Genomic DNA, 25,489 nt, shown 5'->3' on the forward strand with positions numbered 1-25,489 from the left:
GGATGAGACATTAAATTAAGGCCCATCTTCCCTTGCAGCTGAACAGAAAATGGCCCTATTCGCAGGCAAGCCTTTGCCAATATTTAGCGTTCAACCAACATCCCTAAAACATGATGTGATCATTACCTTATTTCTGTTTGTGAGACCTTGTTGTGCAGAATGTGGCTACCACAATTCCTTAATTTCAACTTGATTACATTTCAAAAGAACTTAACTACTGTAAACTGCTTCGGGACATCATGTGATTGTAAAAGGAACTGCATAAGTACAAATCTCCCGCATCCATATGTTGCCTCTTGAGTGTCTCCATGTGAAAAATTCATTGAAATGAGATAGAACTTTCACTGAAAATTAATAGGGGTTGTATTCATTTTGTTTTGTTCTACGAAGCTGAATTTGTCGTTTAGCCAAGCAAAATGGGCAGGGTACATTAGTGTATGGTATACTGCTGGTCATTCTGACCCTTTTCAGCATAAAACTGCTGTGTGCATTAACAGAACAGTAATTTATGTCATTCTCACATGTAATTACTAGCTGGGAAATTGACCAGAGAAATGTACTATGTGGCAAATGTATTTCTTACTGCAGCTGACTGCTGTTCATGATTGAGAGATATATTCAGCAGGAATATTGCTTACTTTTTTTTAAAGCCTTTTGAAAATAATCTGAAAGTGTACTTTTTTTAAAAAGTGGCCATGGCTGTGACCATAACACCAATCTAACCCACCCCGCCTCACCCCGATAAAGAAGGTGCAGTAATTGGACAGTTTTCATTTTGGTTAAATTTTCATGACACTAAGTTTAGCAAAACAGCTTATTGGCTTTACTGTTGAGCCTAAGAAAGCATAGACCATTCTGTAAGAAACATTGAACAAAACATTCCCCATGATTTAATTTTCACAGTTAAAGGCCCAGTGTGGACGTTGACCAGAAATGCCATCCATGCGGAGAACATCCAGTTTTAAAACTTCAGCACATTTCTGTTTGATGTGTTTTGGTTGTCGGGGAAAGCAGTTGGAAGGCCATGCTTTTTGGTCACGCCATGCACAGCAATGCAGAAGTTGCTAAATGAATGTAACTGAAACAAATGCAAAAACGCAGTGGATGTAGGGAACTCCTTTAAAAAAAAAAAAAAAAACTTGCAGAACTCCTGGAGCAAGAGTTAGGGGAATGAGCTACTGGATAATTTCAGAGAGCCAGCAGAGACCTGATGGATCGAATGGCCTCCATTGGTATGTGATTCTATGCTGAAAACCTAAAATTGAATTGTGGAAAGGTGAGGTGGGTGCCTCACATGTCATAATACGTTGGTATTCACCCTGGTGTTGAGCATCGACTGGTATGGCTCAGGAGTCTCACTCTAGCTTGGTAGTCTGTGCTGTGCTTGCTGCTGAGGAAGGCAGCGGGGTGAGAAGATGCACGATTCGCTAGCATCTGTTTCCTCTGGGGCCCCTCTTCTCGGTCAGCTGAGCTTTCCATTTCTGCTCATCTCTTCCAACACCCTTCCAAACACTCAATTGGTCAGAAGGTATAATTTTTTAATTGTTTTTTATTTTTTCACATTAAGGGGCAATTTAGCGTGGCCTACCCTGTACATCTTTGGGTGTGGGGTTGAGAATCATGCTCAAATGGTATCTCTTGAGAGAACAGACAAGTTAACATTTCAAATGTGAACAGATAAAATAGTCTGGGCCAGAAATGTCTGTCCTTTTCGCTGCTCCCTGACCCATTGAATGTTTCCAGCATTTTTGTAATTTTGTTTATGGTCTCTAATTACTGGGACAACAGTTTGGTCTTGATTTCTCTGACAAGCGGTGCATTCTGCATTTGAACTGGCGGTGCCCGAGAGCGGGCAGAAATTATAGAAACATCCCTGACGGCATTGGGAATATAATTTTCAAGCATGAAATTGAGTGGAACGCTGGCTGGGTTTAGCTGGTTGCCTGAAGTTGCATTTTATCTCTGAAGATAGCAGTTGTCGAATCAGTTATCTAAGAAACCTTATTGGTTCCGCCAGCAGCATTTTCAGCATCTTGCCTGCCTTAAGGACACTGTAGCTTTCATACATCATACACTGCTTGGCAATAGATTTGTCTAGTTCTTGGTTGTCTATTTGGTCCTGTGGAAAGGAGTCTGGGATTTCTGTATTACAAATTGTGTAGACAAGACCTATATTGTCTAGAATTTAAGAGTGATAGGTAATCTCATTGAAACATAAAACTCTTAAGGGACTTGAGGTTAGATTCTCAAAGGATGCTTCGCTTGGCTGGGGAGACTTGAACCAGGCATCACAATTTCAGAATAAAGGGTTGACCGTTGCGGACTGTGGTGCATAGAAACCTTTCATTCGAAAAAGTGGTGAACCTGGGAGGTTTTTATTCATCTACAAAGCTGTGGATGCTCCGGCATTCAAGTCAGAGGCCAGGGATTTTGGGGTACTAAGAGAATTGAGTGATATGGGTATTGTGAAGAAGGTGGAGTTGAGGCAAGGGTCTTGGGGACAAACAAACTCAAGAATTAGGAGTAGGAGTGTCCACTCGGCCCCTCGAGCCTGCTCGGCCATTCAATAAGATCATGTCCGACCTGATTGTAACCTCTCGCCTACTCCTGATAACCGTTTCACCTCCTTGTTTATTAAGAAACTATCTTGGATTGGATTGGTTTATTGTCACGTGTATCGAGGTACAGTGAAAAGTATTGTTCTGAGTGCAGCTCAGACAGATCATTCCGTACATGAAAAGAAGATGCATAATATGGCAAACATAAAATACACAATGTAAATACATAAACACAGGCATCGGGTGGAGTACTGCTCGGTAGAGAAGATGTGTGAAGATCCACCACTGCCTTCAAAATATGTGAAAACTCTGCTTCCACTGCCTTCTGAGGAAGACATGATGTGGAGATGCCGGCGTTGGACTGGGGTGAGCACAGTACGAAGTCTTACAACACCAGGTTAAAGTCCAACAGGTTTGTTTCGATGTCACTAGCGTTCGGAGCGCTGCTCCTTCCTCAGGTGAATGAAGAGGTATGTTCCAGAAACATATATATAGACAGATTCATAGATGCCAGGCAATGCTTGGATTACGAGCATTAGCAGGTGATTAAATCTTTACAGATCCAGAGATGGGGTAACCCCAGGTTAAAGAGGTGTGAATTGTGTCAAGCCAGGACAGTTGGTAGGATTTCGCAGACCAGATGGTGGGGGATGAATGTAATGCGACATGAATCCCAGGTCCCGGTTGAGGCCGCACTCGTGTGCGGAACTTGGCTGTAGGTTTCTGCTCGGCGATTCTGCGTTGTCGCGCGTCCTGAAGGCCGCCTTGGAGAACACTTACCCGGAGATCAGAGGCTGAATGCCCTTGACTGCTGAAGTGTTCCCCGACTGGAAGGGAACATTCTTGCCTGGTGATTGTCGCGCGATGTCCGTTCATTCGTTGTCGCAGCGTCTGCATGGTCTCGCCAATGTACCATGCTTCGGGACATCCTTTCCTGCAGCGTATAAGGTAGACAACGTTGGCCGAGTCGCACGAGTATGGACCACGTACCTGGGGGGTGGTGTTCTCACGTTTAATGGTGGTATCCATGTCGATGATCTGGCACGTCTTGCAGAGATTGACATGGCAGGGTTGTGTGGTGTCGTGGTCACTGTTCTGAACGCTGGGTAGTTTGCTGCAAACAATGGTTTGTTTGAGGTTGCGCGGTTGTTTGAAGGCAAGTAGTGGGGGTGTGGGGATGACCTTGGCAAGATGTTCATCTTCATCGATGACTTGTTGAAGGCTGTGAAGAAGATGTCGTAGTTTCTCCGCTCCGGGGAATTACTGGACGACGAAGGGTATTCTGTCTGTTGTGTCCCATGTTTGTCTTCTGAGGAGGTCGGTGCGGTTTTTCGCTGTGGCGCGTTGGAACTGTCGATCGATGAGTCGAGCGCCATATCCTGTTCGTATGAGGGCATCTTTCAACGTCTGTAGATGTCTGTTACGCTCCTCCTCGTCTGAGCAGATCCTGTGTATACGGAGAGCTTGTCCATAGGGGATGGCTTCTTTAATGTGTTTAGGGTGGAAGCTGGAGAAGTGGAGCATCGTGAGGTTATCCGTGGGTTTGCGGTAAAGCGAAGTGCTGAGGTGACCGTCCTGGATGGAGACGAGTGTGTCCAAGAATGCAACTGATTTTGGAGAGTAGTCCATGGCGAGTCTGATGGTTGGATGGAACTTATTAATGTCATTGTGTAGTCGTTTCAGTGATTCTTCGCCGTGGGTCAAAGGAAAAAAATGTCATCAGTGTATAACGTCGGTTGAAGGTCCTGTGCAGTGAGTAGGTCCTGTTCAGACTTGTGCATGAAGATGTTGGCGTATTGGGGTGCGGATTTGGTCCCCATGGCTGTTCCGTGCGTCTGAATGAAGAACTTGTTGTCGAAGGTGAAGACGTTGTGATCCAGAATGAAGCGGATGAGTTGCAGAATTGCGTCTGGAGATTGGCAGTTGTCGGTGTTGAGTACTGAGGCTGTTGCAGCAATGCCGTCGTCATGGGGGATGCTGGTGTAGAGTGCCGAGACGTCCATTGTGACGAGGAATGTTCCTGATTCAACTGGTCCATGGGTGCTGAGTTTCTGTAGGAAGTCCGCCGTGTCGCGACAGAAGGGTACGATGGGTTTCGAGATGCTCTCGATGTAGCCAGAGAGGTTCTCACACAACCAGAGAGGTTCTCACACAAGGTCCCACTGCCTGAAACGATAGGGCGGCCTGGTGTGTTGGCCTTAAGTATTTTCGGGAGGCAGTAGAGATCTCCAATGCGGGGAGTACGTGGGATGACAGCACGTAGGGCGCTCTGAAGATCTGGATCCAAGGTCTTGATCAGTCTGTTAAATTGGCGGATGTGTTCCTTGGTCGGATCTGCGGGTAACTGTCTGTAGTGTTCTTGGTTATTCAGTTGTCGGTATACTTCTTTGCGGTAGTCCGTTCTGTTCAGTATGACAGTGGCCCCTCCTTTGTCTGCTGGTTTGATGGAGCTACTCATGATCTCCACATATATGCTATATATGCAGAAGCTGTAGTGTGTTTCAAGGATGTCAGTTGTCTTGGTGACTTTCACAGGAACAAAGGTTGCTGTTAAGTTTCTCGGAAAGAAATTGTTGTGTTCTTGGTGGCGGTATGGTGTGATTTTAGTAGAAAAGAGATGCCTAACTCCTTTAAGCTACTTGGCCAAGTTTTAATCTTGCCCCATGCTGCATCTTTGCTTATAGAGTGGCCATTTTTAACTGGGGAATTTATCCTGGTCATTTTGAGTTCCGCATTGGAAGACGATGAAAGGGCAAACACTGCACTAGTCCGATATTTCTGGAAAGGATGGAGGTCTGAAGTTTTTTAATAAATATATATTTTAAACTTATTGAAGATTATTGCCCAGAAACTGTAGAATTTGAACCAGAGATTATTTTAAAAAGTAGTGCGAGATTAAATTATTGGATGTAGAGAGGGACTGGACCATAGGATGTAGAGGATCTGATGCAGTCAGAAATGTTGGATCCTAAGACTAGGAGAAAAAAAGATTCTTGTGAGCAAGCATGTAGTGTTTTTTAACATCGAAGCTGAAGTTAATGTAATTTCTCTAACCCTTGTTGCAACAGCATCCAGCATAGAATGGAAAACGCAACTACAGAAATAATCATTTAACTGTCAGCTCAGTTCATTTTGTTTTAATTGTTCACGGGATGTGGGCGTCACTGGCGACATCAGCATTTATTGCCCATCCCTAATTGCCTTTGAGAAGATGATGGTGAGCTGCTGCCTTGAATCATTGCGAGAGTAAAGGTACGCTCTAAGTGCTGTTAGGGACAGAGTTCCAGGATTTTGACCCAGTGACAGTGAAGAAATGGTGTTCTTATTTCCAAGTCAGAATGGTGAGTGACTTGCGGGTGCTGGGGTTTATATGTACCTGCTGCCCATGTCCTAGGTTGTAGAGATCGCAGATTTGGAAGTTGCTGTTGAATGAAATATAATAGATGATTCTCTATCGCCATTTCCCAGCGTGATCGTTTGCATTTACATAGTGCTTTTAATCTACTAAAACATCCCGAGGCATTAAAAAATGAAAATGCTGGAAAAGCTCAGTAAGTCTGACAACATCTTGGGAGAGAGAATTAGTTATCTTCCCAACTCCATCTTTCTCTCCCCCTTCAGCCCCATATCTCTCACCCCCTTTTACCCCATCTCTCTTTGCCCCATCTCTCTCTCCCCACCCCCCTTTTGCCCCATCTCTCTCTCCCCACCCCCCTTTTGCCCCATCTCTCTCTCCCCACCCCCTTTTTGCTCCATCTCTCTCCCTTTTTCCTCCATCTCTCTCCCTTTTTGCTCCATCTCTCTCCCTTTTTGCTCCATCTCTCTCCCTTTTTGCTCCATCTCTCTCCCTTTTTGCTCCATCTCTCTCCCTTTTTGCTCCATCTCTCTCCCTTTTTGCTCCATCTCTCTCCCTTTTTGCTCCATCTCTCTCCCTTTTTGCTCCATCTCTCTCCCTTTTTGCTCCATCTCTCTCCCTTTTTGCTCCATCTCTCTCCCTTTTTGCTCCATCTCTCTCCCTTTTTGCTCCATCTCTCTCCCTTTTTGCTCCATCTCTCTCCCCCCTTTTGCCCCATCTATCTCCCCCTTTTGCCCCATCTCTCTCCCCCTTTTGCCCCATTTCTCTTCCCCCCCCCTTTTTGCCCCATCTCTCCCCCTTTTGCCCCATCTCTCCCCCTTTTGCCCCATCTCTCCCCCTTTTGCCCCATCTCTCCCCCTTTTGCCCCATCTCTCCCCCTTTTGCCCCATCTCTCCCCCTTTTGCCCCATCTCTCCCCCTTTTGCCCCATCTCTCCCCCTTTTGCCCCATCTCTCCCCCTTTTGCCCCATCTCTCCCCCTTTTGCCCCATCTCTCCCCCTTTTGCCCCATCTCTCCCCCTTTTGCCCCATCTCTCCCCCTTTTGCCCCATCTCTCCCCCTTTTGCCCCATCTCTCCCCCTTTTGCCCCATCTCTCCCCCTTTTGCCCCATCTCTCCCCCTTTTGCCCCATCTCTCCCCCTTTTGCCCCATCTCTCCCCCTTTTGCCCCATCTCTCCCCCTTTTGCCCCATCTCTCCCCCTTTTGCCCCATCTCTCCCCCTTTTGCCCCATCTCTCCCCCTTTAGCCCCATCTCTCCCCCTTTTGCCCCATCTCTCCCCCTTTTGCCCCATCTCTCCCCCTTTTGCCCCATCTCTCCCCCTTTTGCCCCATCTCTCCCCCTTTTGCCCCATCTCTCCCCCTTTTGCCCCATCTCTCCCCCTTTTGCCCCATCTCTCCCCCTTTTGCCCCATCTCTCCCCCTTTTGCCCCATCTCTCCCCCTTTTGCCCCATCTCTCCCCCTTTTGCCCCATCTCTCCCCCTTTTGCCCCATCTCTCGCCCTTTTTGCCCCATCTCTCTCCCCTTTTTGCCCCATCTCTCTCCCCTTTTTGCCCCATCTCTCTCCCCTTTTTGCCCCATCTCTCTCCCCCTTTTGCCCCATCTCTCTCCCCCTTTTGCCCCATCTCTCTCCCCCTTTTGCCCCATCTCTCTCCCCCTTTTGCCCCATCTCTCTCCCCCTTTTGCCCCATCTCTCTCCCCCTTTTGCCCCATCTCTCTCCCCCTTTTGCCCCATCTCTCTCCCCCTTTTGCCCCATCTCTCTCCCCCTTTTGCCCCATCTCTCCCCCTTTTGCCCCATCTCTCCCCCTTTTGCCCCATCTCTCCCCCTTTTGCCCCATCTCTCCCCCTTTTGCCCCATCTCTCCCCCTTTTGCCCCATCTCTCCCCCTTTTGCCCCATCTCTCCCCCTTTTGCCCCATCTCTCCCCCTTTTGCCCCATCTCTCCCCCTTTTGCCCCATCTCTCCCCCTTTTGCCCCATCTCTCCCCCTTTTGCCCCATCTCTCCCCCTTTTGCCCCATCTCTCCCCCTTTTGCCCCATCTCTCCCCCTTTTGCCCCATCTCTCCCCCGTTTGCCCCAGCTCTCCCCCTTTTGCCCCACCTCTCCCCCTTTTGCCCCACCTCGCCCCCTTTTGCCCCACCTCGCCCCCTTTTGCCCCACCTCGCCCCCTTTTGCCCCACCTCGCCCCCTTTTGCCCCACCTCGCCCCCTTTTGCCCCACCTCGCCCCCTTTTGCCCCACCTCGCCCCCTTTTGCCCCACCTCGCCCCCTTTTGCCCCACCTCGCCCCCTTTTGCCCCACCTCGCCCCCTTTTGCCCCACCTCGCCCCCTTTTGCCCCACCTCGCCCCCTTTTGCCCCACCTCGCCCCCTTTTGCCCCACCTCTCCCCCTTTTGCCCATCTCTCCCCCTTTTGCCCCATCTCTCCCCCTTTTGCCCTTAGAGTTGGGTGGAGTTACTGGGTAATGGGGATAGGGTGGCGGTGTTAACCTTGAGTGGTGTGCTCTTTCCAAGAGCCTGTGCAGACTCGATGGGCTGAATGGCCTCCTTCGGCACTGTAAATTCTATGATAATCTATGATAATCTCTCCCCCTTTTGCCCCATCTCTCCCCCTTTTGCCCCATCTCTCCCCCTTTTGCCCCATCTCTCCCCCTTTTGCCCCATCTCTCCCCCTTTTGCCCCATCTCTCCCCCTTTTGCCCCATCTCTCCCCCTTTTGCCCCATCTCTCCCCCTTTTGCCCCATCTCTCCCCCTTTTGCCCCATCTCTCCCCCTTTTGCCCCATCTCTCCCCCTTTTGCCCCATCTCTCCCCCTTTTGCCCCATCTCTCCCCCTTTTGCCCCATCTCTCCCCCTTTTGCCCCATCTCTCCCCCTTTTGCCCCATCTCTCCCCCTTTTGCCCCATCTCTCCCCCTTTTGCCCCATCTCTCCCCCTTTTGCCCCATCTCTCCCCCTTTTGCCCCATCTCTCCCCCTTTTGCCCCATCTCTCCCCCTTTTGCCCCATCTCTCCCCCTTTTGCCCCATCTCTCCCCCTTTTGCCCCATCTCTCCCCCTTTTGCCCCATCTCTCCCCCTTTTGCCCCATCTCTCCCCCTTTTGCCCCATCTCTCCCCCTTTTGCCCCATCTCTCCCCCTTTTGCCCCATCTCTCCCCCTTTTGCCCCATCTCTCCCCCTTTTGCCCCATCTCTCCCCCTTTTGCCCCATCTCTCCCCCTTTTGCCCCATCTCTCCCCCTTTTGCCCCATCTCTCCCCCTTTTGCCCCATCTCTCCCCCTTTTGCCCCATCTCTCCCCCTTTTGCCCCATCTCTCCCCCTTTTGCCCCATCTCTCCCCCTTTTGCCCCATCTCTCCCCCTTTTGCCCCATCTCTCCCCCTTTTGCCCCATCTCTCCCCCTTTTGCCCCATCTCTCCCCCTTTTGCCCCATCTCTCCCCCTTTTGCCCCATCTCTCCCCCTTTTGCCCCATCTCTCCCCCTTTTGCCCCATCTCTCCCCCTTTTGCCCCATCTCTCCCCCTTTTGCCCCATCTCTCCCCCTTTTGCCCCATCTCTCCCCCTTTTGCCCCATCTCTCCCCCTTTTGCCCCATCTCTCCCCCTTTTGCCCCATCTCTCCCCCTTTTGCCCCATCTCTCCCCCTTTTGCCCCATCTCTCCCCCTTTTGCCCCATCTCTCCCCCTTTTGCCCCATCTCTCCCCCTTTTGCCCCATCTCTCCCCCTTTTGCCCCATCTCTCCCCCTTTTGCCCCATCTCTCCCCCTTTTGCCCCATCTCTCCCCCTTTTGCCCCATCTCTCCCCCTTTTGCCCCATCTCTCCCCCTTTTGCCCCATCTCTCCCCTTTTTGCCCCATCTCTCCCCTTTTTGCCCCATCTCTCCCCTTTTTGCCCCATCTCTCTCCCCCTTTTGCCCCATCTCTCTCCCCCTTTTGCCCCATCTCTCTCCCCCTTTTGCCCCATCTCTCTCCCCCTTTTGCCCCATCTCTCTCCCCCTTTTGCCCCATCTCTCTCCCCCTTTTGCCCCATCTCTCTCCCCCTTTTGCCCCAGCTCTCTCTCCCCCCTTTTGCCCCAGCTCTCTCTCCCCCCTTTTGCCCCAGCTCTCTCTCCCCCCTTTTGCCCCAGCTCTCTCTTCCCCCCCCCTTTTGCCCCAGCTCTCTCTTCCCCCCCCCCCTTTTGCCCCAGCTCTCTCTCTCTCCCTACCTCCCTTTTGCTGCACATCTCTCCCCCTTTTCCCCTTCCCTGCGTGCCCCCCCCCCCCCCCACCGGTGGGCCGCTGGCCCATTTCCCCCTCCCTCTCTGTCTCGCAGGATGCCCGTGCAATTGTATGATTTTCTGTTTTTGACTCCATGGTGTTGACATATACTACCTGTTGTGTTCAGTGAGTTTGGTTTATCATCAGTCAACTTGCTGTGTGATGCAATTTTACGTTGAATAAAGCAGCTGGCCAAAAGCTGGCAGCACAGTGTGTGCATTTTGACACCTTCTGAACAGCGAAGTAAAGATTACAATTTTAAATCTGTAACCATATGGAAACATTTTAAACTTCAAATTTGACTACTGTAGTTTGGTGACAGCACTTATGGAGCATGGCAACTTTTTGTTCAAATCCATGCAAAGCAATGTTGAATGGTATTAATTTGATGGTAAAATTGAAAGCAATGCTCCAACGTTTGTGAAACCATTTTGTCAATTTTGCACAATACACCTCTCTCTCTCTCTCTCTCTCTCTCTCTCTCTCTTTCCTCCCCCCCCCCCCAAATCTGCTGCACATATGTTGTACATGATGTAAATGCTGTAACAAATATCGGCTTCATCTAACCCACTGATACGGACATATCTCCTCATTGGTTATTACCCAAGTGCCCAGTGTGTTGTCATGTTGTCAAGGGGAGGATCTTCAGTTCACTAAGCGACTGGTCACCTGCCAGTAACAGTTCTTATAAATGCTTGACTTTTCCCTCAAACCACTCACTGTGCCGTTGCACTGGAAAGAGCGAAGTGGATCAACGCTGGCTCCAGAGCTACCCGTGAAGCCCAAGAAGAGGATAAAGATCGAAGGCAGAGCCCGCTGAGGACTGTGAGGCAGATGAAGATTAACCTTATGAGCCCACTGTGATGCCCGGGTCAATTGTGCATGTTTGAGGGCACAATATCGATGGTACCTTGTTAAATAGTCAGTGCCATCTGGACCCTAGTCACTGGAAAACTGCATGTTACGTTCATTCATTTTAAAGGGTTCAGTGACACTTTAAGTCAAGTAAGTTTTTGTTTTTTTGGGGGTTATTATTCCTCTGGCCTCCAGTTTCTTTTTTCAATCCATGCTCATCCAGGCAAAATACTTTGGCCAGAGTTGCAGAGATTAATTTTGGGACTAAAATAGAAAGTTTGTTTTATTTCTGCAGTGCTCTCACTTCACATGTAACATCTGTGCATCACAGACTGCAGAAATCATGATGAACTTGACTTAGTTTGCAGAGGAAGTCTAAATTTCCAAATAGAAATCTAGCGAGGTGGGATTTTAGCTGATGATTTTTGTTCAGAGTTGCAGTCTAACTGATCTAAATTCTGTCTCCCTTTTGGGGGAGAGGTGGTTTTATCGCCACAAGTTTTTAAAAAAAAAAAAAGATTTTTTTTTTGTTTGCCTGGGCTTTCTTTTAGGATTATTTCCCCCAAATCTTGCTTGCTTTCTTCTTAAAGAAATGAACACGAGAAAAATTATTGAGGCGTTTCAATCTTTTTGTTTAGCTGCTTTTTAACATGCCAAGAGAAGCTGTATCCCAAGGTAAATGTTGAAAGCCGACAGACAGACTGTTAACTCGCACAAGTCTGCACTTTTGCAGTGAAAATTAGAATCCAGATGTCCTATGTTTGTGTTCTTGATTCTGGATTTGAGCAGTGTCTTTATTGGGAAATATTGTGCACCAGGAAGGGTACATATTTGCAAACTTCAGTCAGCTGGGGTGTCTTTCTTTGTTTAGTACTTTTTCTCTGTTCAATATTTGTTCAAATATATGAAACCAAATCAGCCTGGGGTCAATGAATGATTGCAGTAACAGGTGCCTGAATTGCCACTGGATTGTTAGTTCCTCCCCGCAGCTAGTTCCTGTTTACATGTGTGCAAATCTAGTAAAATTGGACACATTAAGCTCTCCAAACTATAATTAGCTTGGATTTAAGGGAACTTTGTCTCACTCACTGGTGTAAAGAAGTTACTTTGGTATTTGGTTTTTTTTGTACGCTATCTCATAAATAATCGGCCAGGTGAGGAAATTTTACCCTTCTGCCAATACCTTACAGTATCTGCTGAATACCCCATGGGGAAGCAGAAAAATTCAATGCGGTCAAGGAATCTTTAAGTTTCTGGTCCCACCTGCTGTCGGATGTTTGTGGTCGAGTCTGTGGGATGGAATTTGATCCACAGATGCTGCCAGACCTGCTGAGCTTTTCCACCATTTTCTGTTTTTGTTATGTTTTAATCATTTGTAGTTGAACTCTTTAATTGTTTGTGTGCCTTTAAAGCAGTAGTATTTTAAAACAAACTAGCTCCCATTGGCCTGTAAGTAGATCAATTTAGACAATAATAGCTGTCTGATAATAGCTTCCACAGTTCTCCATCGAGCAGAGTTTGTCTTGGAGAGCACAAATCAATTTTGCCATTATTAATTCCTGGCTGATCTGTACCTCAACTTCATATTTCTTATAACTCTCAAAAAATCATCAACTGCAGCCACTGTCCATTGCATGAAAAAGTGCTTCATTATTTTGCTCTTAAATGGCTGAGTTCTAATTTTAAGACTTCATGAACTCCAACACAGAGGAAAGTTTCCATACATGTATCTGAAAAATCCTTTTTATCATTTTAAATACTTTGATTACATCATCCCTGAACTACAGGATTCAGACCTTCCCGCGTCAGTTTTGCTTCTGTTATTTTTGGTCAGTAAAGGTGGGAGACGGTTAAAATCGTGTGGTAAAGGAACGGTTCTCTTGGTTTCTACATCTTTTCAAACTTGGTCCTGTCTCGAGAGTAACCTGTTTGCCACTGATCCTATTTCAGGCACAATTATATTCTGCAGGTCTTGAGTTCTGTGGAATGTAAAACTAGAAGGCCGGTTCCCTCAAACCTTTTTTAGCATTGTGGAATGGTATCAAATGTACAGCACATAAACAGGCCATTCAATCCATTTAGCACTAATGGCCCATATGAGCTTCCTCCTGCAATACTTCATCTCATCCCATCAGTGTACTGTTCTATCCCTCTCTCCCACATGTTTGTCTCACTTCCTCTTAAATGCATGGTGTCATCAGCCTGAACTGCAGCTTTGTTAGCAAGTTCCACTGTCTGGGGAAAGAAGTTTCTCCTGAATTTCCTGTTACATATATCAGCGACTATCTCATATTAATGGTCCCTAATCAGGTGACTTTAATCAGATCTCAGACTCGGTAATCCACATCTTGCTTGGTCTTCAAAGCCATCATTTTGCTGGGCATAGTGTGTTTACACCATGCTGATAATGTTACTCAGTTTCTGACTGTATACCTCTTTTTTGCCGCCCCCCCCCCCCCCCCCCCCCCCCCCCCCATTTATATCACACCACTGTCTGTGGAGGGATGGTGTTACAGGAAGCAAACCTAATGGGCTTTGTTAGGCTGGGCTGTTGTCCAGTTATATAGCTCCCAAGTATGGTTCAGCGTAGAATTGTGGCCCATCCTACAGCTCAGCAGTGGTGTGGGAAATGTGTATACTCAGAATCTTTCAAGTCACAAACAAGATTTTTAAACAATCCGAAATGCAGTGTTTCATTGATTCACTAATTAATCTTGAATTCGTGTTTTTAAATAAAAGATGAATTTAGGATTCTGGCAGCTTCACCATGGTGCAGGAACACTGGGCACATTTCAGTAGTCTAGTACAAGTCTAGAGTCATCCACGTTGATGTGCTTTCGTAGGTTTGTTACCCCTGGTACGACATGATTGTTATTTTTAGAATACTGTCATGCAGGGGGAGATGGTGGCGTAGTGGTAATGTTGCTGGATTAGTAATCCAGAGGCCCAGGCTAATGCTCTGGGGACATGGATTCAAATCCCTGCAGTGCAGAAGGAGGCTATTCGGCCCATCGAGTCTGCACCGACCCTTCGAATGAGCACTCGACCCATTTACACTCCCTGGTCCACCCTGTAACCCAGAACCTAATCTGCACATCCCTGGACAGTAAAGGGTAATTTAGCATGGTGAATCCACCTAATCTTTGGACTGTGGGAGGAAACTGGAGCACCCGGAGGAAGCCCACGGAGAACGGGAAGACTCCACACAAGGAGCCGGAATTAATTAATAGTTCTGGAATTTAAAGCTAGTGTGCGTAATGGTGAATGTGAAAGTACCATCAATTTGTCATAAAAACCCACCTCGTTCACCAATGCCCTTTAGGGAAGGAAACCAGTCCTTCTTGCCTGGTTTGGCTGGCAACTCCAGACCCACAGCAATGTGGTTGACTCTTAAATGCCCTCAGAAATTGCCGAGCCAAGGTGGGAAACAAATGCTGGCCTTGTCAGTGACACCTACACCCATGAAATACTTTTTTAAAATTGCTATCGGTGGTGGAAATACACCTGGACAGGGAAAATAGGGGCCGTAACTGTCTCTGGGCTTCAAAGATCCAGATCAGAGATGTAGCAAACAAGCACTGCTTTCTTTACAGTCCATTATCTGGGGTAGTGGTGCCCAGTCATGAACAGTCCTTCCATGTAGCAAAAATTCAAAATCCTTCTTTTTTGTTGAGAACTTGATTTCCAAGTTTGCAGCACATAAGATACAGAGGGAGCCTTCCCACTATCAGTACAAAAGCAGGTTGCGGCGAGTGGGAATTGGTTCTCCCATGGTCCCAGGTATGGTATAAAAATAACTTGTTAACTCTGAAGTTCGGTGCAGCTCAGTCTGCTAGCAAAAGGAATTTTTATATCTCTTAGGAAGATGATTTTAATGGCAACCAGAAATATGGAAAAAAAACTTATAAAAACTGTAGGTGAATAACATCCAGAGGGAGCAGAGCATTGTTTTGTGTTTGGCTTGTATTTAACCTTCTGACTCTAATATTCAGTTAGGTTTAATTTTATCTTTCAAACCTAATTTAATTTTTGTGCAAATTCCATAGCTGCAGTCAAGATTTAATAGCTGTGATTTATTTAAAATTATAAATGTTCATTTTGTTTTCCATAACAGCACATATTTAATTGTATTAACTGTACATATTTAGGTGGGTTCATGATAAATGGTGCAACTTTGCTGGTTTAGTTTCTTCAATTAGTGCTTCTTCGCTACTAGCCTGCTTAATTGGAGAATAGTGATAATCTTGACGTGACTTTTTAATAGGCTGGTAGGCATGCTATTGAAACAGATGAGGTTGCATTTATATATATATATTTGAAATTCATCAAGCTCTCGCAGAGTTGTGTTTTCACTCCTCCCCCACCTCTCCCCCATGCTTTGAGGTCATTCACACGCTGCCAGGCATGAGCTAACGCAAGACGCGATGTGCTGCCTTTCCTTGCATCAGAACAGGTTCAGTAAAAAGGTGGTAGGGAACGGGAGCAGTGGGAGAGGATAGATGCTTGCAGGACTTCAAGAGGAGGCCTGATTCTATCGCAAAGCAGCTTTTGAGTTTCAGACGGGCTCAATACAGAAATCTTGTCAACCTGCTCCTCTTTGTTCTGACCTAGGTGTACACCGTGGTAGTGTATATCGTGATGGGGGTGAAGAACCGCCCGCAATGCTACTTTGATGTGGAAATAAACAGGGCTCCAGGTAAGACTCTTTTGTTCCTCATTTATTGTCAGTAGTTTTATTTTCACGAATATAGCATTATTTTTGATGTAATTTTAAAAAAAAAGCTCTGAATGATCCTTGCGTTTCTTGTTATGATTCAACTGTGTTGTAAACTGCTTTATAAATATGAAATGTTGGTACTCTCTCTGCCTGAGCATGTGAATTAAAAACTGCATTTATGCTGCCTTAAGGGTATTTTTTCAAGCCCATCTCTGCACCCCCAAAGACTATTGAATAGATCAAAGCGTGTTTAGATTTTGTTAAATGATTCACATTAACTTTGACAGTCTTGTGCACAATAATTAACCCCTTGTATTCTTGTCTGCTTTAGAGTTTGGTAGTTACCTTTAACATTCCATTATTGAGTAATGGGGCAGGATGTGGATCCTGGTGGTTATCATATGATGACTGAATCTGGAGCTGTCAGCTCTCGGCACCGTCACAAACTTGCAGCTGCACTTCAGGTGAACGCAGATGTAACTGATGTGCAAGGAAAGGGCTAAACTGAACTGGCCTTCTCTATCTTTCATCAAAAACTGCAGCAATTCAAAACTGAGCTGCTTTGGTTTCTGTTCTGTGACTGAAGGTACAAGACTGATTTTTCCAGTCCTGGATCACTTTTTCATCCAATGACTTAATTATCCAGATGCTCCCCGCGGTGTCGAAAGAAGAGCAGAATTGTGATGCTGAATCTTGCACTGATTTATGAGCATTTATTGGACAAGGCCGGAGTCAGACGTTTGCTTGTTTCAGAAAATTAATCCTTACTCCAGATATTGTTGTGAAAAAGCTACAGAATGAAATTTGCCTTCTATTTATGGGGAGCACAGGCATCAGTCTCCATGTGAATGTTAAATGTTGGAATGTGGATGGTTGACATTGGATAGTCTGAATGACTATTAGTGCATTAGTTTTTCCCCATACTGCACTTCCCCCCCCCCCCCCCCCACGCAGCATGGTTACAGCTCCGTGCTCGCTCGAAAGCTCCACTCCACCTTGTCCAAATGGCCATTTATTGAGTGAGTCCAATAGCTGTCAACAGTCAATTCCATGGGGTACCGTTAAGGCAGGTCATGATTTGTCTTTATCCAGCACTTGCTTTCCAGTGAGTAGGGAAGTATTCTTCCCTTTGACACCTTTACCACCTGGCTACAGAAATCTGAGGCTAGTTCATAAAATCATTCAGCATAGAAGGAGGCCATTTGGCCCAATGTGTCTGTGCCAGCATTTTGAACGAGCCACCCAGTTAGTGTATCTTTCCCTTGGTGCCTACCGATTTCTCCCCCCCCCCCCCCCCCCCCCCAAAAGTACTTGTCTTTCTCTTTCTCTTGCAAAATTGCTAGTGAGTCATGGGAGTTCCATTCCAAATCATAACCATTGTAATGTAAATGTCACCACACAGTCCCAGAGAATCATAAGCTGCTCTCCCCTTTTGAGAGCTGACTGGTGATCATTTAACCTGAGGGGCAAGGTTGTGAACGCTGTTCCTTCATGGATAACCTCAGCCGGTATGGGAATTGAACCCGGACTGTTGGCATCACTCCGCATCACGAACCTGCCGTCCAGCCGCTGAGCTAACTGACCCCCAACCATTGTAATGCCCTGACATGGATCAACTAACTCAGACTGAAGTTTGAAACTAGGACCTTGTGGTTACTGTTGCTGAAGATTGCACTGGTCAGAGCCATTTCTTTACCTGTTAAGTGATTGTGGATCTCAGTGCTGATACATTTAGTTTGGTATTATTTATAGTCCGATACTGGGCTTGTGTAAGAAAAAACATTCTCACCGGTGCTACATTTTACACTTTCCTCCTTCTGAACTGGAATCTTTAACATCTCCTTACATAGCTCAGTGTCAAATTTTATTTGGTAATGCTCCTGTGAAGTGCCTTGAGACGTTTTATCACGTTAAAGGTGTGATGTTAATGCAAGCTGTTGCTGTTATAAATCTGTTGAGTTTCATTCTGTGTTTAGTGAATCATATTGACAATTTGTTCCATTGTGATTTAAAATTTTATATGATCCAATTTATCACTGCCATTTTTAGGTTAAATGGGAAGGAAATTTTAGGTGAGTATTTTTGTTCAAAGTATCCCTTCATTTTACGTGCAGAAAGATGACCAACTTTTTTCCCGAACATTTTTGTAAAAATGTGAATTTGCTCAACCCCGAGGCTTGGGAGTGAATCATCCCTCCCTGCTGGGTTCATCAAGGCATCACCCCAGGGCTGCTGCCAAAAAAAGCATTGGAGCTGTGAGCTTGAACCAGCTTCTGAGCAAATGTAGCTACAAGTTTGGAATTTGCAGCCCCAGCCGGTATCCTGATTTCAAAATCCTGAAGCTTCAATCTGCCTGTCTCTCTCATCTCTTCCCCCAGTACCTCACCTACTCCATGTTTCTTATGCAGTCATTCTGGGATATTTCCCATCATTTACATCAGAGGATCCTGGCAAGAAGTCAAAGATCTTTACGGGGGTAATAAAATTGATTATTTTTTTTGACAACGACATCTTAAAATGTCATATCTACCATTTTGTTATATATAAAATGGGGAATTACTTTGAACAAAGAGACCTTTATTCCCATTTGGTCTTTTCTTTTACGTTTTCTTGTCATTGTTATGGCTTGCTTATCTAACAGGGTTGCCTCATCCCATCCACATTTTCACTTTGTAAAAATCAAACTGTTGCAAAGAACTTTAATCGCCTCCCCACTCCCTTTGAAAAATAATGAGGGCTGCGTAAAGGCATAATTGAGAGAACTTATTTCAGACAGTAGGGGAGATAAATCAATACGATTGGAGACACGAGGCATTAAAACTGGAGTTCCACAGCAATCTGTGTATGTTCAGCGCTCTCATGTTGCCAGATTCAATAACTATTCCCCGTTGTCAGTGTTGTCATTGGCCACTTTCTGGAGGAAAAATGTAAAGCTGTTTTGTGGTTGATGTTTCCCTCTAACTTGGTTTGAAGGTGACATTCTTCAGAAATCAACAAAAGTTTGTAGCTATCGAGATAGGTTATAAATTATTCAAATATTTTTCGGCATGAAGAAATTGAGTTGGCACAAAGTGAACAATTAATATGAAACTTCAAACATCCATCAGTGTTATGGACAGTGTTTCAGCTCCTCCCCAAAAGACTAGTGAAACATGGCTGTAAAAATATAAATTTTAGGCAAGAGGAACTAATAATTTGTGTCTATAATCAATCCATAAAAAGGTTATAAATTAGCAAACCGTGACATTCACATCCAGTTAGGTCAAAGTTCATGTTGCAGGATGTTATTGTAACTCGTTGACAGCTACCATTAAACTTAACTAATGCTTCTGGAGTCAAAACCTCAGATCCAACTTCCATGGACTATTTTGACTGTATGTGGAGTTTCCAGCAAGGCTTCTTTCTGTATCTGGTAAATATATGTACCGAGTGTCTGTTATAGCAACAACGGACATTTGTCCAAACATTTTTTTTAAAGGGCAATTTTAGCGTGGCCAATTCACCTACCCTGCGCATCTTTGGGTTGCGGGGGTGAGATCCACGTAAACACTGGGAGAATGTGCAAACTCCACATGGACAGTGACCTGGGACCGTGGTTGAACCCGGGTCCTCGGCGCCGTAAGGCAGCAGAGCTAACCACTGCACCATCGTGCTGCCCCTGTGTCCAGACATTCGAATGAGAAATACTGAGGCAAACAGTCCAGGAATCCACCAGGATGCGGAAGATAAAAAATGAAGCCAAATCAAGAATTACTGGATGGCACCAAAAATTAATTTTTAAGGACTTGATCATTACAGGAATGCTGAATAAAGTAACAAGTTCAATAGTTTGAAAGTCTTAGCAACGAATAAGATTTCTTTTTGATTTCATCAGTGTAGGCTTGTAGGGAAGACCTGGAGCTAGAGTGAAAAGTTATGAAGAACATTCATCATATTAATATTGATAAAACAAAATAACAAATATAAAGGCTGAAAAGCAGAAATTGGATGTGAGAATCTCTGTTCCAATACAGGTTTTTTTTTCCTATCCTGTACAGGAGAGCAAGAGATACTGGAAGAATATGGAGCAAATCTGACATTGATGACTAGATGTGATTACGTTGAGACGCTTTAGAAAGATTGAAGTGGAGCTTCCACCTAGTTTTTCTAGATCTGCTCATTTCGACAGCTCTAAGGAGCAGATCAGTGATTGGAAAGGAAAATGCCCTTAACTGTAACTTAAAGGAATGATTACTTTCAAGGATGTTCCTTAATGAGAGAGTAAACATAATAGAGAACCTCTGATCAGCTGCTTTTCCAAAGGCAAGGTCGGGGACTAAGATAGGGAAGAAAAGGAAATTCATTGTCCAAATGTGAGCCTGAGGCAAGGTATGGAGCAGCCCAGCGCATGCACGCTCCCAACCTGTTTCTTATTATTAGTGGTGCTGCTTGGGTTGTTTGTGAGGTCAGTCCTTTGTGTCATTCCAGTGGCATCTTCACCATAACTCAGCATTGCAGTATGCTTGTATCGGTTCATGGAAACCACTGCTGGATGTTTGTTACTATCACTGAATGTACCAACACATGTTACATGCTGCTTTACATAAAATGATACCGCATTGCACCTACATCTGCTAATCAGATCAGGAGAAATGAGCTTGCATTCATTGCCAGGAAGTTGAGCCAGCGCCTAGTGAAAAGGTCAGTGGCACCTTAACAGGCTTGGGAATTGGGCAACATTGGATTCTTGATCAGTCTGAAGAGGGAGAGGTGCATAATTTCATTGGTCGCCTATTTTACTCCAGCCCATCTGAGTTTCTTCTTGATTCCATAGAATCCCTACAGTGCAGAAGGAGGCCCTTCGGCCCATCAAGTCTGAACGGGCCCTTGGAAAGAGCACCCTACTAAGCCCATGCCACCCTATCCCAGTAACCTCACGTAACCTTTTGGACACTAAGGGACAATTTTGTGTGGGCAGTCCACGCAACCTGCACTTTGGACTGTGGGAGGAAACCCATGCAGACACTGGGGGGAGTGCAAACTCCACACAGACAGTCACCCAAGACTGGAATCGAACCTGGGACCCTGGAGCTGTGATGCAGCAGTACTAATCACTGTGCCACCATACTGCCCTCGGGTTGTGTCGAACCTCATCTGAAAAGTTTGCTATTGTTCGTTATAAAGTGGGAACTTTTGCGTTACTGAACAGCAAGGCAGCTAGCAGTGGGCAATAAATACAGCCCTTCGAACATCGCTTATCCTGAGATCAAGCACTTTAAAATTATCTTGATATATAAGCACATTAGTACAGTTCCATATGATTAACTAATACAAGCGAGTTACAATTGAAGAAAGGTGATGTCTCCAAAATTAAATATGGATTGGCATCATGCTGTATGCTGTGTAATGTGTTCCCCAAAATTCTTTCAACCTGTGCCAAACTGTTTAACCTTGGTAAAACATAGACATTTCGTACAGTCAAGTGAACGTGTTTGAAATTCCACTAATACTATGTTCCTTCCTCTCGTTGGCTGGAGTCTTGCAGCACCGAGTGGAATCCATTTGTGACAGTATAAAGAAACATTTTGAGTTGCTAACTTATAATTTAGTTCAATTCTGATCAGTTTGAATATTACAAAATCAGTTCCAATGAGTCATACCTTAAAGCTAATGCAGTTCCCCAATTCAAATGAAAATAATTCAATTAGCAATCACTGGAAGTACATTAACTTCAGATCCTGCATATGTGAAAGAGAGTCAATGATTCTCCAAAATATGCTGACATAGTCCCATTTTGAATTTGGCAAAGAGCTGCAGTTCGTCGATAGAATTTTACAACCTCAGTGAAAGCACTTGTTTCCATGGCAAGGAGCCAAATTTGTAGTTAGTTCTGCAATAAGATTCTTGCTTATAAATTCCAGTAAGTTCTCAATCAGTCAAAGGAAAATTGACAGGTTAGTGAATTATCGCTGGGTTGCTATTGGGGACTGGACTAAGCAAAGGTTTTTTGGAGCTGGGAAATGGCCTGCACGCTCATTCTTTCTGTTAGAAAACGTTGCATGGCATTGAAGTCGTGTGAGGATGGGAAAGAAATAAATATTTTCATCTGTTTGCAACTTGGAATATTTTTTAAAATCACATTTGCACTTGCCTGAATAGCAGGAGAGTTACTTTGAAAACTTAAGTGCAAATCTCTTACCATTATCTGACAAAGAGGAAAATACAACCACTGATTTGATCGGCAGCATGGTGGTTAGCACAATTGCTTCACAGCTCCAGGGTCCCAGGTTCGATTCCCGACTTGGGTCACTGTCTGTGCGGAGTCTGCACATTCTCCCCGTGTGTGCGTGGGTTTCCTCCGGGTGCTCCGGTTTCCTCCCACAGTCCAAAGATGTGCAGATTAGGTGGATTGGCCATGCTAAATTGCCCTTCGTGTCCAAAAAGGTGAGGTAGGGTTACTGGGTTACGGGGATAAAGGGGATAGGGCGGAGGCGTGGGGCTTAAGTTGGGTGCTCTTTCCGAGGGCTGTTGCAGACTCGATGAACTGAATGGCCTCCTTCTGCACTGTAAATTCTATAATTCTGTGGGGTTTCCTCCCACAGTTCAAGAATGTGTAGGTTAGGTGGATTGGCCATGCTAAATTGCCCTTCGTGTCGAAAAGGTTGGATCGGGTGGAGGTGTGGGCTTAAGTAGGGCCAATGCAGACTCAATGGACTGAATGGTCTCCAGCACTGTAAATTCTATGTTAACTATTGCATTCTCACATTTTTTACTCCTCCCCTCTGCAGCAGAACCAACTGTAGTGCAACAAATTTGTCTGTTGCTGTTTTCCCCTGAGAGCTCATTCCGCTCAATAGTATCCAAGGCAGTCTATCTGTTTTGCAGGGAATGGTCGCAGGTGATTCCTGCCTAGCTCTCTTGCTCTACCTGGTGGTCACCCATTCCCTTCCTGCCTGTGGAGTCTCAGCCTGCAGTGTGACCACCCATCTATACGTGCTATCCATGACGCTCTCCGCCTCATGGATGCTCCACAGTGACCCCAGCCACCGCTCCAGCTCCAAAACCCAGGCTTCCAGAATTGAATCTGGGCCCTGGGCTCTGGATCCCTGACAGTGAGGAAACAGTGCTTACCACTGTGCCACCCTGCCGCCCCCACAAAACATGATCCCATGGAATGATGGAGCGGGGCCAAGTGGCCTACTCCGCCTAATTCGTATGTATGTTTATTGCAATTTCAAGAGATCACTTCCAATATACCGAATTAATATAAAATTGCGCCTGCTTGATGAGAGACTGAAAGATTCCTTTCCATTGTCTTTTAAAAACTCAGATGAGCAACAAAACTAAAATTGGAAGCTGACAAAGGACCTCTCATTTCTAATGAAGATGGAATTATCCAATAAAAGCATCAGTGGGCCCCTGCAGAGGGGAGGAGGGAACAGACAAATTACGATAATGACATTTTAATGAACTTTGCAGTAACGACACAAAACCCCAATTGAGTCCTAACAAGATTAAATTCTGTATGTAAACCATTCCTAAAATGGTAGATCAAAGGTGGTCTTATTTCATGTCCGTGGGTCTTGTTACAGTATATTTTTTTCTTTTAAAGGCAGCATGTGGCAAGGAAATTTGAGAGCACACCATTTTCGCATTTAACTAATGAGGTTCCCTGCAGGTGGAAGCTGCCTTGCTGTGCGATTCAACATAGTTTCTCACAAAATTAGATGCAAGAGTTTTATAAATATACATTAAACATAAGCATAATCAACTTGTGCAGGAACTATTTTACATATTGATATTTGCTGGGCTGCCATTGGTGCTTTTGTTCATCTGACCTAATTTGTGGTCTATGAATTTTACAAATTTCAGGAATTTGAAAATTCCGAAACCTGTCGGAGGTTTAAAATTTTATTTGCCTTTGTTGTAAAGCAGTGAATCATTTTGGGGAAAAGTTGTACAGCAGTGAAATGTTTTGGATATGCGATATTTTAGCATTTATTAATATTTTAACAGCTCAAAATGCTAATTGAGGTAGATTGAGTCGTGAAAGTAGACCAGGAAGACTAGGCTAGCAGTTTATTTATGATTTCCATCAATGAAAACCGGATAACAATGCAATATTAAGAGTTTGAAGAGCTACATTTTCAACATGATTGGGTGTGTCCACCGAGCTGGTGCACTGTACGAATTCTGAAATAATCGTAAACGGTAGTCGCCATTGAGACAAGACATGAAAAATAATGCCATTTGAGTGTCAGAATGGATCCTTCTTTACAGTCTTATCTGTCCAAGCTCATGAGGCAAAGACCCACTACCAAACTGGACCTCATCCAAAAAGCAAAGAGAACTCTAACCAACACTGAACCACTGGGAGCTCTTCCGGGCAGGTGTGACAGGTATAAGAAGGACGGGTTGCATCTAAACTGGAGAGGCATAAATATCCTGGCCGCGAGGTTTGCTAGTGTCACACGGGAGGGTTTAAACTAGTATGGCAGGGGGGTGGGCACGGGGGCAATAGGTCAGAAGGTGAGAGCATTGAGGGAGAACTAGGGAATAGGGACAGTGTGGCTCTGAGGCAGAGCAGACAGGGAGAAGTTGCTGAACACAGCGGGTCTGGTGGCCTTAAGTGCATCTGTTTTAATGCATGGAGTATTACAGGTAAGGCAGATTAACTTAGAGCTTGGATTAGTACTTGGAACTATGATGTTGTTGCCATTACAGAGACCTGGTTGAGGGAAGGACAGGATTGGCAGCTAAACGTTCCAGGATTTAGATGTTTCAGGCGGGATAGAGGGGGATGTAAAAGGAGTGGCGGAGTTGCGCTACTGGCTAGGGAGAATATCACAGCTGTACTACTCAGAGGACACCTCAGAGTGCAGTGAGGCTATATGGGTAGAGATCAGGAATAAGAAGGGTGCAGTCACAATGTTGGGGGTTTACTACAAGCCTCCCAACAGCCAGCGGGAGATAGAGGAGCAGATAGGCAGACAGATTTTGAAAAAGAGTAAAAACAACAGGGTTGTTGTGATGGGAGATTTCAACTTCCCAATATTGACTGGGATTCACTTAGTGCCAGGGGCTTAGGCGGGGCAGAGTTTGTAAGGAGCATCCAGGAGGGCTTCTTAAAACAATATGTAGACAGTCCAACTAGGGAAGGGGCGGTACTGGACCTGGTATTGGGGAATGAGCCCGGCCAGGTGGTAGAAGTTTCAGTAGGGGAGCATTTCGGGAACAGTGACGACAATTCAGTACGTTTTAAAGTGCTGGTGGACAAAGATAAAGAGTGGTCCTAGGCTGAATGTGCTCAATTGGGGGAAGGCAAATTATAACAATATTAGGCAGGAACTGAAGAACCTAGATTGGGGGCGGATGTTTGAGGGTAAATCAACATCTGACATGTGGGAGGCTTTCAAGTGTCAGTTGAAAGGAATTCAAGACCGGCATGTTCCTGTGAGGAAGAAGGATAAATACGGCAATTTTCGGGAACCTTAGATAACGAGAGATATTATAGGCCTCGTCAAAAAGAAAAAGGAGGCATTTGTGAGGGCTAAAAGGCTGGGAACAGACGAAGCCTGTGTGGAATATAAGGAAAGTAGGAAGGAACTTAAGCAAGGAGTCAGGAGGGCTAGAAGGGATCACGAAAAGTCATTGGCAAATAGGGTTAAGAAAAATCCCAAGGCTTTTTACTCGTACATAAAAAGCAAGGGGGTAGCCAAGAAAAGGGTTGGCCCACTGAAGGATAGGCAAGGGAATCTATGTGTGGAGCCAGAGGAAATGGGCGAGGTAC

At 45.5% G+C, this 25,489-nt stretch overlaps 1 protein-coding gene across 6 annotated transcripts in view; it reads left to right on the forward strand.

Moving 5' to 3' along the window:
* The window catches only part of nktr (natural killer cell triggering receptor), a 306,045-nt gene that overhangs the window by 102,671 nt on the left and 177,885 nt on the right, over positions 1-25,489 (forward strand). For 5 of the 6 annotated variants that reach the window (XM_072508090.1, XM_072508092.1, XM_072508093.1 and 2 more), the window contains exon 2: positions 15,615-15,699. In XM_072508090.1, the coding sequence (XP_072364191.1) occupies positions 15,642-15,699 (58 nt within the window). In that variant the 5' untranslated portion in view covers positions 15,615-15,641. Of the gene's footprint in view, positions 1-10,929; positions 11,154-15,614; positions 15,700-25,489 lie in introns of those variants that run through there. The other variant, XM_072508091.1, reaches the window with a different exon arrangement.

Source organism: Scyliorhinus torazame, chromosome 6 (assembly GCF_047496885.1).
Source record: "Scyliorhinus torazame isolate Kashiwa2021f chromosome 6, sScyTor2.1, whole genome shotgun sequence".
In the NCBI taxonomy this organism is placed as follows: Eukaryota; Metazoa; Chordata; class Chondrichthyes; order Carcharhiniformes; family Scyliorhinidae; genus Scyliorhinus; species Scyliorhinus torazame.